The following is a 15,127-nucleotide window of genomic DNA, read 5'->3' as shown; positions in this document are numbered from 1 at the left end:
CTTGTCGAAGTGAGAGAGCTCTTCTAGATCCATGTAGAGTCCTTTAATTATTCAAATAGCTGAGGAATTTTTTCTTTTTTTTTACTGTGATAACTGGTCTTCAAAGACGGCTCCCAATGAGCCACGCCTCCCTGTGTTCATACCCTTTTGTAGACCCTCCCATATTGCCCTGTGACTCACTTTAGCCAAAGTGACATTGTGCCAGTCCTGGCTCTACGCGAAAAGAAATCTTGGTTGTTGCTACTTTTGTGCTTTGAGGGAGCCCCGAACTGCCATTCCTCTCACTGTTCCACACTAAACATATCAGAGTTCAACAGACCCAATACGGGCCCAGATGCCTCGTTTCCAGTGCCATCCTTTGTCCCTATTAAAAAGTGTACATATCAGGGAAAGAGAAAAAGCCCTATTGTGGGCTCTAGATTCCTTGATTAAAAGAGGCTCCTTGTCACCAACATTGAATTGTCCCTTTGTCTGGCGTCCTGGAGACGCCTAATGGCTGAGAGGCATATTTCTTCTGCTAAGAGGGCAAGAGTATTTAAAATGGCAGCTGGGATCCTCTAGAGGTGAGCCCTCAGGAATGGCAGTCTGAGGACAGTTCACATGGAAGTCAACATCCTTAAGACCACCATGTCTGAATACTCCCTAGGGTCCTCATGTATCAGGGGTGTGTGTACCTGTTTGTAGATAGCAGACCTAGGCATTATCTTTGTCTTTTAATACTCCTGGGCTCCTCTTCCTAGTACTCCAAGCTCTTCTAATCCCCTCCCAACTCCCCCCACTTCTAGGTATCTATTTTCTTTTCCCTTAGCTGTCCATCACCTGATCCTGATAGAGTGTTAGGTGTTAGTTAACGAATAAAAACTGAAGACCTTTTCAGGGAGTTTTGCACCAAAAATGAAACAAAGAAATGAAGATGCAGCAATTGATATTTTAGGGGAGGAATCCTAGCCACGTGATTTCTCAATGACACCACTAAGACAGCTACTATAATCGCAAGGACGGCCCAGTGTTCCCTCTTCAGCAGTGAGAACTTTACCACCATCTCTAGAGTGAATCTCACACCTAAAAGGCAGAAAGTATTCCAAGGAGAGGCAACAGAAACTTTCCAGGGGAAAACTCAGGAAGGAGCTTTGTGATATGTTCATGATTTCTAGAAAGAAAAAAAACCAAAAGTTCCAATTTCTTCCTTTGTAAAATGGGTTTACTCACCTAATTAAGAGTATTTTTCTGACTAGGAAAGGAGCCTGTCTCATTTCCAGTGGTTAGCCAACCCTCCTCCCACAATACATTTGTGCCTGTGTTTATATGTGATCTGGGTAACTGATACTTAGTTTAACATTTCTCAAGCCTCTAAGAGTTAAGACAAGGTTATCCAAGTCCTGAGAGGTAAAAATTTATTGATTTATATTGTATCAGCATGTTATGATATGGCCACACCTGCTCACATGGCTGACTTTTTCTTATAGCCAAAAGAGGAAATTTTTTCCTTTTAGAAATACATTTTTTCAGCAGGAAGAAACATTTTCTGAAAACAAACATTTTCCTATTAAGTGGAAGTTAAAAGCAATGGCTCTTCTTTTTTTCCCAACTCATGAAGAATAGGGCTGGTCAGCAACAGATCTCAGACTGCTTCAAATTCGCTTCCACACCTTTGCCCTCAGTCTGTTCTTTGTCCTCCACAGAAACCACACTGCGGAAAAAATTACAGCCTCACTAAAACAGCAGCCTAAATCTAGATAGAAAAAGAAGAGGTAGGCTGAACTGTAACTATTTAACTTATTTGGTAGATTGTGTAAGATATTTAAATACATTTAAAATTTTCAGTGGGATCAAACATACTGTCCAAAAAAATACCTAAACAGTAAATGTTTTCAGTGCTCAAAACAAAATCTTAGAGATGCCTGTTATCAGTTTACTTAGTTTTGAGAAATGAAAGCAAAGAACCAAATTTAGAAATATGCAAGCTTCCCATGCACTTCAGGAAAGATCTGCTGTTGTCAAATTCTTCAAATCAAAAGCATGCTCTGTAGGACAGATATTAATGCTTTCCCACCCTTTAAAGGGTCAGCGATAGGAATTTCCTGAGAGCAGTGGGTTTACTCGACACTAACAGTTACATTAAAAAAAAAAAGCACAGGGCAGTGGTGTGCTGGAGACAGCCCCTACTGGCTCCTTACAGCTGATTGTTAAATTTTAGAGTTTTGCCAGCAGTTGCTAAACAGTTGTTATTAAAATTAAATTATATAAGCTTACAATGAGTGCTGAAGCTAAAAGTGGTTCACCTTAATTAGTATAATTTGCACAAGGGTAAGAAATAGTTTAACAGAATATGTATCAGATTGAATGACAATAAATTTGAGAAATAAGTGGATTACGAAGTAATTCCATTTTTTAAATCATGGTTGAATTGCGATCATAGATTGGCTACAAGAGTTCAGCAAAAATCAATTAAAGTATCCTGGGAGAATCAACTGGCTATATGGGATTTACAATAAAGTATATTTTATTATTATTTGTTAACTGTGTTTATATGTCCTTGCTATCAGCAAAATTTTAACAAACGTATGCACACTTGAATACAGAATTTTTTTTCTAGGAGAGCAGTCTATTCAACATTTACCAGTATACCACTGGATGGACAAAGTGGGAAGGAGTGGGGGGAATAGTTTAAAACCAAAGGAAGAAGTACAATGTTTTTTCATTTGGATTTTCAGTTTGCCCTCAGCATCCAACTGCCATGATACACATCCACAGATGTTAATGCCTAAATATCTCCAGTAAAATACAACCACCCATCCCCACTACTAAGAATTAAAAGCACTTTACTTGAAAAAAATCAACTTTATTTTTTCTAGGTTAAAAAAAATAGAACCAGCTATTAATTTTTGTTGAGAAAATGCTTCTTTTGGTGTTCACATCTAAATTTCTGAAAAGGTGATCTGGTTATGAAAATAATCCCAAATGCATTCATAAACCAGATCCACATGTGACCAGCCCTTTGCAAAATTTAATTACAGTTGCCACAGCCTTTACATTCATTCTTATCATATATTACAACATGCAGATACACAAAGAAAGACAGGTCAACAAGCTGAAGTAAACATTATGGCATCAGGAAAATGAAAGTCCACCTGTATAAAATAAATACAACTTTGTAATAACTGTAAAGAAAATGAAAGCACTTAATACAACAATGGCAATTCAATGTACAACTGTTTCATTACCCAATCATGAAATGAGTTACTGTAAAATGCATAGACTCCTTACATGTAAAGAATTTGTGCATCACAGTCATGTGTTCAACAGTTTTACACAATAAAAATAAAGCCATTTAAAATATGTGTGCAACTAGATTACACTTAAAACATTTTTTTGTTCTTTTAACTGTTTTAAAAAAATATTAAATGTAAAAATCCTCAAATGGAAATTTGCAGAAAAACCCTTATTTTATTTTCCATATAGCTACAGTCACCCTGCCCCAACAGTTCAGCACCCTCAGCTTATCCCCAGGGTCCAGTTCCTAATTGTTGGGTATCAATGCAAAAATGATTACACTAAAGCACCAACCAGTGACTGTTCCAGAGAACACCTGGCCCCTTTGTGACTGAGAAATGTCCAATTTAGGTGGTTTTGGTCCCAAACGTATTAGCCTCTACTGTATCATAAAGTGAACCAGTATACTTGCTGCCCAGGGTGGCTTTGACTTTGCCTTTCATGTTAACAGATGTAAAATTCACAGCACTACATTGCAAAAAAATAAGAAGAACCATTTTTTTTTTTTTTTTTTTTTTTTTTTTTCAGTATGCGGGCCTCTCACTGTTGTGGCCTCTCCCGCTGCGGAGCACAGGCTCCGGACGCGCAGGCCCAGCGGCCATGGCTCACGGGCTCAGTTGCTCCGCGGCATGTGGGATCTTCCCGGACCGGGGCACGAACCCGCGTCTCCTGCATCGGCAGGCGGACTCCCAACCACTGCGCCACCAGGGAAGCCCAAGAAGAACCATTTTTAATCCATCCTTTGTGGACCAGAGCTGACATACCCATAATGGTAACTCTGGAAGGAAGTCCTATGTAATGAAGGAAATAACTGACTCTTCCTATTCAGCAATGCAAATAAAATTTTCTTAAATATAAAAAGAATCCAATAAGGCTATCCATGATTAACTTTCTACGATTATAACCAGGTCCCAATAGTTCAGAACAGTCTGTAGGGAAGTGATTGTCAAGAAACGTTACTAAGACAAATCCTCAAGAAGTGAGTAACGTGAGCAAAGAATGAGAGGCATTCTTAACACCGATCCAAACACTACTAACGCTACAGGGATGTTCCGAGGTTTACGTTTGGTAATTTAACATTTCATTTTCACAAAAAAGGCTCAAGAAAAATTACAATACCGCCAACTCTTGATTATTCATGGATTCCTTTTCTAGCCCATGGATTATTTAGGCTTTTGTGTTTCCTCTTCCTGAAGCTGTCTTTCCAAATCTTTTCACTACTCATTAACAGTCATAAGTATATAGGCAATAGAAACTAATAAACTCAAACCATTTTTTTAAATTAATATGCATCCCTAGAAGAAAAAAAGTTTGATGATAATAAAAACTCAAACACCTAAATACAATTAGATTTTTGGCTTACTATGACTTATTACTGGATTAACTATCCAGTAATCTCTAGTTCTTTTACTGTGGAAAATTAAGGGTTGGTTGTAATATTAACAACTACTTAATAACATGACAGATCTGAACTCATAGCTAGCTTTAAAAAAAACATCTACTATTTAGATTCTCAACTCGTTTGCCCATCCAAAACATCATTTTCCATTCTGTAATTTTTCTTTACCTTCTACTGGCATATAGGTTTCTCCACAATATCTGTATATTTCAACACCAATGACAGTTTCTGAAGTTAAGCATGAACTGCTGGGGTGGTCACTTCTGTAGTCACTGCGCCTGCCTGTGGCCAAGCAGATGCTCCCCTCACTGCGACTCGTTGAGACCAGGGTCCAGCAGGGAGTTCTCAACCCTCTCTGCTGTGTGAATCTAGGCAGATCAGCTGAGACCAAGAAGTGCTGAGATTCAATAAGCTACAGGCATAAAACTGGCACAGTTTTATTTTCTTTCCCCTTGACAAAATGTATATTTTCTAAACATCCTTTGATCTCACTTTGCAAAGAAAATACAAATTAGGACTTTTAATTCAGTTCTGTACAGTGGCATATTGCTGCTTCCCTGACTGCCATATAAAAACATGGTTTCTCTTTACATTCCCTAGTACAAGCAGGAGAACTCCAGTTACTGATAAGGAAAGCACTATCAATGCTCTCAAACATTTTGCCAACAGAAGAGAGAGAACATGTTGATGAAGAATCAAAGAGGGATAGGGCAGATCAAATACACATCTATTTACAACTCACACATCTATTTTCAAAAGTTAACTCACACATCTATTGGTATTTGTCACTCTACAGACTGTTGAAATGACTGTGCTTGAAAAGTAAAGCATCTTACATAATAGTCTGTTTAACATATACAGTATATTAAACAATACCATGTTCCTTTGGAGCACAGTGATGGCAAAAGTGGCCCTAAACCACATTTATATATGCATGTGTGCATTCCTCTCTTTTTTTTTTTTTTTGGATGGGAGAACTGGCCACGCTATATGTGGCTTGCTTAGCAACGAGGAAAAGGTCTATTGGCTAGGACTGTGCATGCCATACTCGACAGTGAGCAACTTATCCCCCAGATGACTGATTAATCCCTCAAATGAACAATTTCAATTCATCTTGTCAAGTAGTGTTTGCCGGGCCTCAAACAGAAGCATCTTTAAGCTTCTATCCTTCTTTCTATCATTATCCATACCTCTATATTGAGATTGGCTTCACCTATTCACTGTCACTGTAAAACACATAAGGAAATGCTTAGATTTCCAAAAAACTGCATTTTATAACAACCATTACCAAACCAAACACATTAACACTGTCTCCTGCATTTCACCAGTAGTAGTCTAATATTCAATGAGGTATTTCAGGTAATACATCATTCTATTTCACATAGGCATTGAATTAACCCTAAAGATGAAGATGCTGCGGGCTTTGATTTGGTGTTGCTTTGCCTTTCCCACGTAACTGGGAGAAAATTCACATCTTTTCAGTTTTTTTGGTTTATTGAAAAATAGATAACACTAGCCTTTACTTTCATTTCCTGGCTACTTCTCAAAATTGTCATTTGTACGATCAGTGGCGATAGGGGAACCTACAATGCTCACATCACAGATAACTACCACTGACTCACTAGGATCTAAATAGTTTTATAGTCCCAAGCCAAAAAATAGCCTCTCTCTCAACACTGGGAGTGCAGGTGATGGGTTGATGGCATGCCAGCACTTTTTTGAGAAGTGTTTGGTTCTACTATGAGGTCAATCACATGAACATAGTGACAAATTTAAGAAAAAGAAGTTTTCTAGAAATAGAAACTTGACTTTATCCTTTCCAAAAGCAATTGGAAGAGACTGAGAAGCCTTTTTGCTGGTCTCCCTCCTGGTTACATCACTCTGACATGGGCAGCTCCTTGATGTGTTAAGGGAACACAGGTTCCGGGGGTGCCACGTGAGAACTTGTCACCATCTGAAGCCAGTGTCTGGCCTATCTCTTATTTTTCTAATAAACTAGTCTATTTCACCTTAAATTTATCATTCAAATGTCTTACCTTAATTTGTTTCAACCATCCCCATATGCATTTAATGCTAATATGCAAAATGGAGACAAAAAAAAAAGGGCTCTGAGTGGGGACGGAAGCCTCGGTGTGGTTGGTGCCCAATGCAGGCAGTGCTGGAGAGCGCCAGCACACAGATCCACGAGCAGACAGGCAGCCTCTCAAAAATCCCACTCACTGATTATGCTTATGTTTGTTTTTAGGTTATAGTAGTAATCCTTTGCTATATATGCATCTGATAAAAGTGCATTTTGTAAAAGACAATCATCAACCTATGATATGCCTTCTATACAAGAAGATAAATCAAGTGACCCACCCCTCATACAAAGGGAAGCACTAGTGCATGTAAACACAGCATTGGACTGAGCTGGTCTTTCTGAAGAACACATTCTAGTACCAGAATATGTCCAGTGGACACTGCTTTGCCCCCCAGAGCATGCTTGACACTGAACTTCATGTAGCTGTGGAGGATGGGAGTGTCGCTGCGAACAACAGGGAAAGAGTTCTTCAGAAGGTGCCAACCAGCTCCCCTTGAGGTTACCAGTAACACAGCAAGAGTTGGTGGAGATGAGGGCGCTCTACAGCACTGCCTAACAGAGTCTACTAGCTAAAAGGAACGGATGCATACAACTTTCTGAGCTTGAACTAGATTAACAGGTATATCTAGTGGCAACAGAATTTGTCTCAGAGAGTCTTCTAGGATGATTTTATGATTTCCTCTTCTCCAAAAGTGATGTTTGCTTAAATGTGTGGTGGAGTGTATCTTTTTAAAACATGAAAAGTCCTTAAAACATATTTGCAGGTCATTATATTATTGATCCTCATTTTAGTAGAGCTTTAAAATATCCCAAAGGGGGATAAATATTAATCCATCCATTGAATTTCCTTTTCCTTTTTTTTTTAATATTCTGATTTGTACATGTAAAACAATGCACGCTTATGAAAGCCCAAGCTCCTGTGGTGACCTTGACAAGTCCAAGTCAATTCCTAAAACAGGCAATGGTAAAAATACTGAAAGACGTTGTACCACATATAGCCTGACAAAAATGCAAAAGACTGTATGAGAAATATCCATGTATTGCTGAGCGTCATTTCCCTGGAAACAGCTTCCTCATGGCCCTTGGGAGGTGGAAAAGCCCCTAAAAGACAAGATAGAAATATTAATTTGTTTTACTGTGGTGGTAGGTATCCTAGAATAAAAGTTGAACATTAGTTTAACTAGAGCTTTTTGCTCTTGTTTTTTTTTAAAGCATCTTCTGTGACTTCTTGTTGCTCTTAAAGAGAGATATCGTTTGAAATACAATTTTCAAACCGCTAAGCCTTTTCCTGCCTCCCTGAGTCTTTGCCTTTATTCTCTGGCTGGTACTCTCCTCCTCCACCTCAGTGAATGGCAGGCTCATTGCATTCTTCCTATATCAGAAAAATACCACCCATCTAGTCTCCCCTTCCCCGACAGTCACTCTTATCTCTGTGTTTATTTCCTTCTTGGCACTTTCCACAATCTGTATTGATTCCAATCTACCTTTTCTTTTTTCCACAGACTGGTTTACTCTGTCTCCTGCTGGAATATAAACCGCATGACAGAAGGCACCATGGCTGCATTGTTTTCCACTGCATCCCTATAGATTTCCACAATGGCCAGGACACAGGATGTGTGACTCAATTAAATAATTTCCAGAGAATTCCCTGGCGGTCCAGTGGTTAGGACTCTGCGCCCTCAGTGCCAAGGGCCTGGGTTCAATCCCTGGTCGGGGAACTAAGATCCTGTAAGCCGTGTGGTGAGGCCAATAAAAAAGAAAAAATTTCCAGAATAGCATAATTTATACTAATTCTTCTATTTACAAATTAAATGTTTTTGCCACAAAAGGGGTTGTAAATTACTGATATTATTTTCAAAAGGCAATATGGTTTATGGGTATGTCTTAATAATAAAAAGGAAAAACACAAAGTAAACAGATGTCTTTAAATTCTCTTCTGGAAAGGAAGGCTAGACCACTTTGGAGCAATATTACCTAAGGTCATCCTGAAAACACTCTTCAGCATTTCAAATAGTCTTTGTCCTTGCTGATAATCCTCTAGGATAAGCTGATTCAAGAGAGGATTTGCTTCTCACAAACAATTTACAGAGAATGCTTTTAAGTTTCAAGGTCTGTTATACAAATAGCTTTCTAAAAAAGTTTCTATTATTGTTGCTACTATTTAGGCCAAATATCATAAAGAGATTGAGATTGAAAAAGAAGACAGATCTTGCTGGCCTTTTAATCACTTGATGCCTTCTTAGATACCCATCCTATCTCATCTTGAAAGAAATTTCTAGAGTAAGACCAAGGAATGCACACAGCAGAGAGAGGCATCTTGTTCAACTAGTCTTACTAGGAATTCTAATGGCATACACAATGTCCTACTCCGGTCATATTAATATGCACTACTCCAAAGCCCTAGGGTCGGAAAGTTGAGGAAGGAATCCTTTTGAGGACAAAGTGAAACAACCCTAAACATAAAGAAAAAAGCCTTAAAGGTAATTAACAGTATCAGCCTTTGCTTATTAGTATTAGACCTTCGATAGTCTGATTCAATATGTACTTTAATTCTGTACCAAAAAAGTCTAGGTGGGAAGGAAATTGGGCCTCTACTAATCTAAAACCCCATGGCTATTCTCAGGCCCAGGACAACTTTCTCTTCATCCTTTTATCCCTATTGCAGGGTCTAGAAAATAGACCTATGGCACAGCTAACTGTGAAAGCACTTTGGTATGCCTGGTGTTCTACCAATGTTATTTCCTTCTTCCCTAACTTCCTTTTTTTCCTCCCTCTCCCCTCCCTGCCTCCTAGGTCTTTTTCGCTCATTGTAGTTGTCACAGAACATAGAGAATATTGAGTATAGAAAAGGGATCTTAGGGTAAATATCTCCCTAGGAGAAAAATGTAATAAGGTTATACCCATGAAAACTTAACATGTAAACTTTATCCCTCCATGTAAAGAAAAGAATAAAGCATGGGAAAATGCAGTTATTTATGGCTGCACAACATGCGGGATCTTAGTTCCCCAACCAGGGATTGAACTCATGCCCCCCCCTGCAGCAGAAGTATGGAGTCTTAACTCCTGGACCACCAGGGAAGTCCCTGAAAATGCAGTCAAAAGTGATCTGAAGCAACTGTATGGTGACGGTATCAGTCAAATAATCAAGTACAATGCCAACACATGAATGATATTTGCTATTTCATAAAACAGACCATATAATCGTAAATGTATGCTGGCCATCTTCCAGACTGTGTACTCTCCTGAACTAGATCCATTTATACAATGGATACTCACCATCTGATCTTTCCACACTGGCTGATGAAGAGCCTGAATAAATTTCACATAAATTTGTCTTTATAAAAATTCTAAGCTGAAATTCCTAAATACAGAAATACTGTGATTCCTGTAGGGTATCTGAAGAATCGAAAAATGGTTATCTCCCCTAAAGTACATCTTTGAAACTATCAGTAACATCAGGAACATGTATAATGGGACTCTGTGTACCTGTTTCATAGAAATGCGATAAGAGGTCCTCTTTTTCAATAAAACGCTGATAGAGCCAGTCAGCAAGGTTACCAGTCTCCAGGGGAATATCTTTAATTGGAAAGATCCTATCAAGAGTCAGAAAAAAAGCAAAAACTACTTTAATTCAGAAGTCTAAATCATTCAGAACCACAACTTAGCTTTAGATTATCCTATATCTACAAATAATTGTTGAGAAATACCTGTCTCCCCATGTTTGCAGGTTTAAGTAGGAATGGTTTTTGGAACAGGTGAAGTTTTAAAATGCAGTTTCTTTAGAACACATTTAGAGTACTCAGACGCTAGGCCAAATAATGCATCTTGGCAATGTTCCTTTGGTGGGAATGCCTATGAACCAGACAGAATCTGCCTAAATTGGTGTCTCTCTGTTAATCATATCAGAGATACTGGTTTCAAGAGCAGGGCCAACTCTTACTGACTGGGTGTGGTTGCTGGAAAATGATTCTGAAGAATCTGTGTCTGTGCACTTACTCAACAGGAAATGGACTTGGGATGATCAGTGATACATATCCATTGCAAGTGAGAACAGAACAGTGGCAGCATGAGTAAGTATGATACTAGAATTGACTTTGAAAAGGCGTTTCTTTTTTGTTTTCCAATTTTGAGGGCGAGGTGTTCTTTATTTTTTTTCTTCATCAAAGGTATAAAGGTACAGTTTTAAAAATCTGCAAAAGATTTGTTTGTATGAAAAAATGCAACCCACCTCCTCTGCCCTTTGTTTCTCCCCCCACAGAGGAATCCATTTTTACCCCTTGGTATTTATCACCATATTTCTTCTTCAGTTTTAGGGCTTATCTACTGACTATCGAAGATGAGGACTAAGCTCTTTCCTCTTCCTGTTCCCACCACACATGTACATCCTTCCCATCTTCCCAATACACTTGTATGGTCATTTTACTTATCACAATATTTGATGTTTACACTATTATAATCATGTAAATATATTCAAAGGTAAGCCATGTAGTAAATCATGGCTACTTTTCCTTTCCTCCCCAATTTTTGTTCTCCTTAGATTGAGAAATTGCATTGTTTTCTATGTATACATAGCCAATTCAACCACAAACTCTGGACCAATTGTCTAAAATCAATTCTCTAGATCCTTTGAAGGGACAGATAGAAAATATTTAGACTTTTCAGGCTATTAAGATCTCTGTTGCGACTACTCTGCTTTGCAGTGTGAAGGCAGCCATAAACAAGGTATAAATAAATTAGCGTTAGCTGTGTTCAAATAAAATTGTATTTAAAAACCAGGCAGTGGGCCAGAATGACCTGTGGTCTAGATCTCCTCCCAGCGTGTTCACATACATCAGAAATCCTTTCAATTTTACCCTCCTGAGGAAACTTCACCCACATTCTGCATTTGCTGCCTGTAGTTTTCATCCTGCAAAGGCCCTTCACCATCATCCTGGTGATTCTCTGTACTCCTGAAGTGGATTTAATGTTTCCTACATCTCATGACTTCCTTTTTCTGTATTTCTTCCACATTTTGATGGAGTACATCCTCCAGCAGTTTCTTGAGAAAAGGTACTTGAAATCTTGCATTCCTGCCGATGTCTTTTTTTCTGTCCTCATACCTGGTTGATAATGTGACTAGATATATGACTCAGGGTTGGAATTCATTTTCTTCCATCTCTGTTTTTTGTCCTCCTTTCTGAGAGATTTCCTATTTAATTTTAAACTTTTTACTGAGTTTTTTTTAAAAATCATACTTTTAGTTTCTAAGAGCTCTCTGAGTGTTCCTTTTTTTTATAGAATGCTATTACTGTTGCAATATCTTATCTCCATGAGAATCTTATTTCTATGAGAATTATAATGGGAATTTAAAAACATTCACAAAAGTAAAGAAAAAGGTTAATGAGCTCCCACGTACTATTAGGATTTCTGGAAGCTGTACTTTCCCTTTACAGTCTCTGTTCCTCCAAGTGACCTTCTTATGTTTGTTTTAGGCTCCATCTTTCACAGTGGACGCTGAATAGATTCCCAGTTATCTGGGGATTCTTTGTTGCTCACTCACATTTACAGATGTGGGACTAAACAGCTAATTTAAAGTTCTCTGCCTGTGAGTGGAGTTTGCTGACTGTGATCTTCCTTGAGGATTATCTGGCTGGGCCATTTAAATTGGTCTTTCCTCTTGAACTCACTATTTACTCATAGAAAGATCCTCGAATTTCCTGCCTAGAGAGGAAAGCCCTCGTTGCTAGCTTTCTGGTGGCAGAGTGAGATGCCAGGGCTGGGAGTCTCGACACTCAGCACACTGACATCACCTATAACCATGTTATTTTCATTACGGGACTTCTGCCTCAACTGCACCTGGTGTTCCTGAGTCCAAAGAGCCTCTGTTTCCCTCCAGAGCAGACCTCCACTATTTGCCAGGGTAGGGAAAAAATAAGCACCCAGCAATGAGGTATAGGGTTGGGGTTCTGGGGATCTGAGTTCTCCTTAAACAGATTTCAACTAGTCTTCCCAGGTTTAGCAACTTTCCACCTCATTTCCATAGGTACTGATGCTGCCAGTTTTTCAGACTTTTGGCTTTTCAAGTGAGGTAGTAGATTCAACTCATGTCTACTTTTGTGCTCTTCCAAAACCCCAGTAAAGTAACACTAAAGAGGTTTTTTAAGGTGTAAACCCACAAGGATGGGGCGAACAGTAAGAAGGACAACAGCAACAAAACTTGGGATGTTGGAAAACAGATAGAGCAGTAAATAAGGTAACAGAATCCTAAGCCAGCTTTACCCATATTTGTGTGTGTGTGTGTGTGTGTGTGTGTGTGTGTGTGTGTGTGTGTGTATCCTTCTATACCACGGAGGCAAAAATGAAGCCAGCTTCAAGCCAGCCACATAAAAGTAAAAGGATAAATAGCTGTTACCGAGTATTACAAAGATGAATTCCTGACAGAGTTCGTTTAATATCAATATTGATACAATCAGAGGAGTAGAGACAAAGGGTTAAAATTTCAAATGAGGAAGAGTCCCTGGGCTATTTAAACAGGCTTGTTTTCCCATCTCTTCAAAGGATAACTTCTATCCTTTGAATTATAAGAAACCCTCAAATTAGAAATAATAGTCCAAGAATTTTATTGTCTCCTCTTTTTGCTCTCTCCATTTAAACTGAGAATGAGGGCTCCTACCGGGAAAGTTACGAAGGATACACAAGATCCTAAGGGTGCTTGGACAGGCTACTTCACCTGCAGTGTACATGAAATCCTGCAGAATTTAGCCATTAGGCAAACATATTTCTATGGAAAAATGTCCTCAGTGTTCACCATATAATGCTAAGCTCACATCTCACCCTGCTGTATCTTAGCTCCTCAGCTGCAAAAAGCCTAACTCCCTGTCTCAAGCCACTATCTCCACTTAAAGTGAGTTTTTAAAAGGGAGATGATTAAAAACAAAAGTCAGTTTTGTGAAGTTGTTTTCCTAACTCTGTTCCTGCCCTAAAAAATCTCTTCAGGTACCTGGCTGCATGAAACAGTGATGTATAGGTAAAGACTGAATGTCTCTATCAACCAAACAATTTTATAACCTTAATTTGCAGGTAGGAAGATGAATTAATGCAAACAATGATGATTTTGTTTTTACCTTTTCTATATTTACACTTCCGATTTCTTTTTCTTATCACATTGCCTAAGACCTCTAGTACAATGTTGAAGAGAAGTGGTGATAATGAGCACCCTGCCTTTCATTTTTGATCTTTCGGGGGAAACATTCCTGGGGAAACATTCAATAGTTTACCATTAAGTATATTTGCTGTAGATTTCTTTGGTAGATACCATTAATCAGATTAAAGAAATTCCCTTCTATTCCCAATTTGCTAAGAGTTTTCTTTTTTATCATGAATAAGAGTTGCATTTTATCCACTTTTCCAACTATCAAAATACTTATATAATTTCTCCCTTTATTCTGTTAATGTGATTAATTAAACGGACTGATTTTGAACGTTAAACCAAATTTTCATTCCTGGAATATATGCTCTCAGTATATAATATGATGCATTTTAAATATTTTGCTGGGTTAGCCTTATATCTATAATCATGTAAGAGATTTGCCTATAAATATTCCTTTCTTATAATATCCCTGGTTCAGGTTTTGGTATCCAAGTTATTCTGGTCTCATAAAACAAGCTAGGAAGTATTCCCTCCTTTTGATGCTCTGAAATAACTGAACTTAATGTCCTTTAATTTTTCTTTTCAATGACTATAGGATCTGAGGTAATGTCCCCTTTTTTGTTCCTGATATCAGTAACATGGACCTTTTTTTTTCCCCTTGATCAGCCTTGCCAGGAGTTGATCAAGTTTACAGTGTTTTCAAAAAACCAATTATTTTTGGTGTCGTTACTCTTTCTATTGTATGTTTTCTATTTCAGTAAATTCTCCTTTATTATCCCGTCTTCTACTATCTTTGGATTGCATTTACCTTTCTTTTCCTAACTTCTTGAGATAGATATTTAGATCGCTGATTTTCAATTTTTTTCTTTTCTAATGGAAGCTTTTAAGGCTATAAATTTTCCTCTAAACACAGATTAAGGTATATCCCATACATTTTTATAGATCATATTTTCATTATCATTCTGTTAAAAATATTTTCTAATTTCATTGCAATCTCTTAATACATGGTAAACATTAAATTCCTCTACTCACTACTGATGGGCAGTTTCTCATCTTTTGTTATTATAAACAATGTTACAATGAATAACACTGTGCAAATGTCCATTCATATGTGTATATCAAAGGCTAAATGTATTAGTCAAAGGCTAAATGTATTAGTAATTTTGAAAGATGTTGCTACATTGTCTTCATAAAGATTATACCACTTTATACTAGCAATTTATGAGAATGCCTCTCACAGAAAGAT

At 38.0% G+C, this 15,127-nt stretch overlaps 1 protein-coding gene across 6 annotated transcripts in view; it reads right to left on the bottom strand.

The window, feature by feature from the left end:
• Positions 1–5,638: 5,638 nt before the first annotated feature.
• Positions 5,639–15,127, bottom strand: part of LPGAT1 (lysophosphatidylglycerol acyltransferase 1) — a 75,148-nt gene continuing 65,659 nt past the window's right edge. For 4 of the 6 annotated variants that reach the window (XM_059076257.2, XM_059076249.2, XM_059076239.2 and 1 more), the window contains 2 exons: positions 10,239–10,345; positions 5,639–7,853 (listed from right to left, as the gene is read on the bottom strand). In XM_059076257.2, the coding sequence (XP_058932240.1) occupies positions 7,702–7,853; positions 10,239–10,345 (259 nt within the window). In that variant the 3' untranslated portion in view covers positions 5,639–7,701. The remainder of the gene's footprint in view (positions 7,854–10,238; positions 10,346–15,127) is intronic. The other 2 variants (XM_067032131.1, XM_067032166.1) reach the window with 2 other exon arrangements.

This window comes from Kogia breviceps, chromosome 1 (assembly GCF_026419965.1).
Source record: "Kogia breviceps isolate mKogBre1 chromosome 1, mKogBre1 haplotype 1, whole genome shotgun sequence".
Classification (NCBI taxonomy): Eukaryota; Metazoa; Chordata; class Mammalia; order Artiodactyla; family Physeteridae; genus Kogia; species Kogia breviceps.
This window is presented reverse-complemented; position numbering and strand designations above follow the sequence as displayed.